At 44.6% G+C, this 2,433-nt stretch overlaps 1 protein-coding gene across 1 annotated transcript in view; it reads right to left on the bottom strand.

Annotated features, from left to right (window-relative positions):
• The window catches only part of TBX19 (T-box transcription factor 19), a 20,095-nt gene that overhangs the window by 6,703 nt on the left and 10,959 nt on the right, over positions 1-2,433 (bottom strand). The window contains exons 4-5 of the mRNA XM_019646689.1: positions 2,238-2,299; positions 773-834 (exon numbers count right to left, since the gene is read on the bottom strand). Coding sequence (XP_019502234.1) covers positions 773-834; positions 2,238-2,299 — 124 coding nt within the window. The remainder of the gene's footprint in view (positions 1-772; positions 835-2,237; positions 2,300-2,433) is intronic.

Genomic DNA, 2,433 nt, shown 5'->3' with positions numbered 1-2,433 from the left:
GAGGGAGAGGGAGAGGGAGAGGGAGAGGGAGAGGGAGTGGGAGAGGGAGATTACCAAAAAGTTTGCTGAGAAGATGGCAAAGTATGAACTTGGAAAATGTGCAGTTATGCACGTGGTCCCATCCTATAAGAAACCTTTGCATCCCAGGTCATTTTGAAAAGGGCTTTTCTGAGAGCTGCTTTCTCAGTGTGGCTATACTGTCATTTTGGCAATGAATGGAGGATGCAGGAAGGTTTAGGAGAAGAGAGAAAGGAGTTCCAGAGCTGGAAAACTGCAGAAGGCATCTTAGCAAACCACTGTGATCCAAAGTGAAGTGTCTCAGACACCAGGGTTAACTTCTCTGGTCTCCTGTCACTGACCTTGGGTTACTGTTGCAGCTTCAGAGGACATGCAGTGGTGACCAACTCGAAAGCTAGCAAGTACTAAGAACAGGGGAAAGCCAAAACAGAGAGGCGAGAGCTGAGGGGAAGCAGACACACCCAGAGGGCACTTCTGAGAGTGCTCAGCCTCACCAACCCAAAAACAGTCCAAGAAACTCATCGTTTCCATTCTTATCTCCTGCCTAACATTTGCTGTAGCCCCCTACGAACACTGGTTCTCTCAGGGAACTCTTGCAAGGGCATAAACTTGTCTTAAGTGGAAGAAGTAACCTGTTGGGTCTTGACAGATTTGGAACAGGCCTTAAGCGGTCCCAACAGGTAAAAATTCTAAGGTGGGAGATGGCTCCTAGTGTAGCCCCAGGTGCCTCCCACCCACTGTCCACCCAACTCACAGTGAGAGTAGGTCACATGCTGGCTCTCAGAGATAGCTTCTGGAACATCTTTGAGGTGGTTCCTGGAAGAGGAACGACACGTACCATGACTTCGCAGCTCATTACACAATTCCGCGTGACGTCTGCCCCCGAGTCTCTTTGGAGAGCAATACATTTCTTGGAAATCAAACACCCTTTTTCTCAAAGCTTCTATCTTTTCCCCGTTCTCCTTCTTCCAGGGCGCTTTACTGACATGTGCACTTGCTCTTTGAACTGCAATTTTATGGTTATTCCAATTCGCCCTCTTCTACCGCTATTCCTATTTGGTTTGATCTTAGCGATCTGTGATCATTGTTCCAGCCTGGCAAAATCCAAGCAGCGATAACAACAGCTGAGATTTGCAGAGGACTTCAGGACAACATCACACCTGTCATGTGCTAGACCCACCAATGATCCTGCGAGGGAAGAGATATCACGATACCCATTGTGCAGATTTAACAAGTGGATGGATCTCAGGGAGGTAAACTGACTTCGGCCAAATCAAACATCCAGGAAATGGCAAAGCGTGGACTCAAAGTCAGGACCTCATACACAAAGTCCTAAATTATTTTTATTATGCCACCCTACTAGCATTTGAACCTGGATTCTGTCATCTCACAGATCAGATTTTCTTTAGGCCTTTAGTGATCTGAAAAAGTTTTATACATATGTATACATGTCTTCTAGATCACTGAAATTAAATCAAATAGCGATAGGACAGATTCCTATGGCGTCATTATAAACATCAGAGCCTTTAGGATGAAAAAGAAAGACTAGACAGTGATAGGTGGTATCAAACAAGACGTGGAACTTGAGAGATGACACCTGAGCACTTGGAAGGTAATCACATTTATACTCCAGGCCCTGTTGATAGAATCAATGATAAGTACATTATTCTTTGACTGTTTTTCCCCCCCCCTAGAATGGAAAGTAAAGATATAGAGACATGACGTCACTGGCCCAAAGTGGTAGAATTATCGCTCACACCCCAGAAGTCTGACTTCTCTCAGACCTAAAAAGTTAGAATCTGTCACATTTATGAATGACTCACATTTCCTAGGCTAAATGGAGTTAAAAAAAAAAAAAAGTTACTGAAACCATACTATTCAGAGATAAATGGGGGTGGAGGTGGGGGTGGCAGAGTGAACTACTAGAGCTCTAAATCCATTATTTTTTTAAATCTATTTTACTATAGATTCGAGAATCTATAGTAAAACAGCCGACAACACATTGCCAGTGAGAGGGCCTCCTGGACCTCAATCACCAGGAACAGGTACTGATGAGTTGATTGAATTCTGTTGATCTTGTTCAACATGAAACTGAACATTGAGAACAGAATTCCACCAAAGGTAAAGCAGCGCTGCTAGTCTAGCTGCCTCCTGGATGATCACGCATTTCACATTTGCAGAAGTCAGTTCACAGATGTTACCGAAGCGTCTGTGCTCACCTTTCCTTGGCGTCCAGGAAGGCTTTGGCAAAGGGGTTGTACTTGATTTTCAGAGCTGTTATCTTGTGTTTACAAAGATAAGAAGTGTTAGTGAACGCAGAACACGCAGGAGCAGACAGAACCCTTTCTCTTTCCCCGTGCATTTCTGCAAAAGCAGAATAAATTTTACTTCCTCTGTGTTTCTCCCCCCCCCCCC

Source organism: Hipposideros armiger, unplaced genomic scaffold, assembly GCF_001890085.2.
Source record: "Hipposideros armiger isolate ML-2016 unplaced genomic scaffold, ASM189008v1 scaffold_6, whole genome shotgun sequence".
Lineage (NCBI taxonomy): Eukaryota > Metazoa > Chordata > Mammalia > Chiroptera > Hipposideridae > Hipposideros > Hipposideros armiger.
The sequence above is the reverse complement of the archived record's forward strand: the minus strand, read 5'-3'. Positions and strand labels throughout refer to the sequence as shown.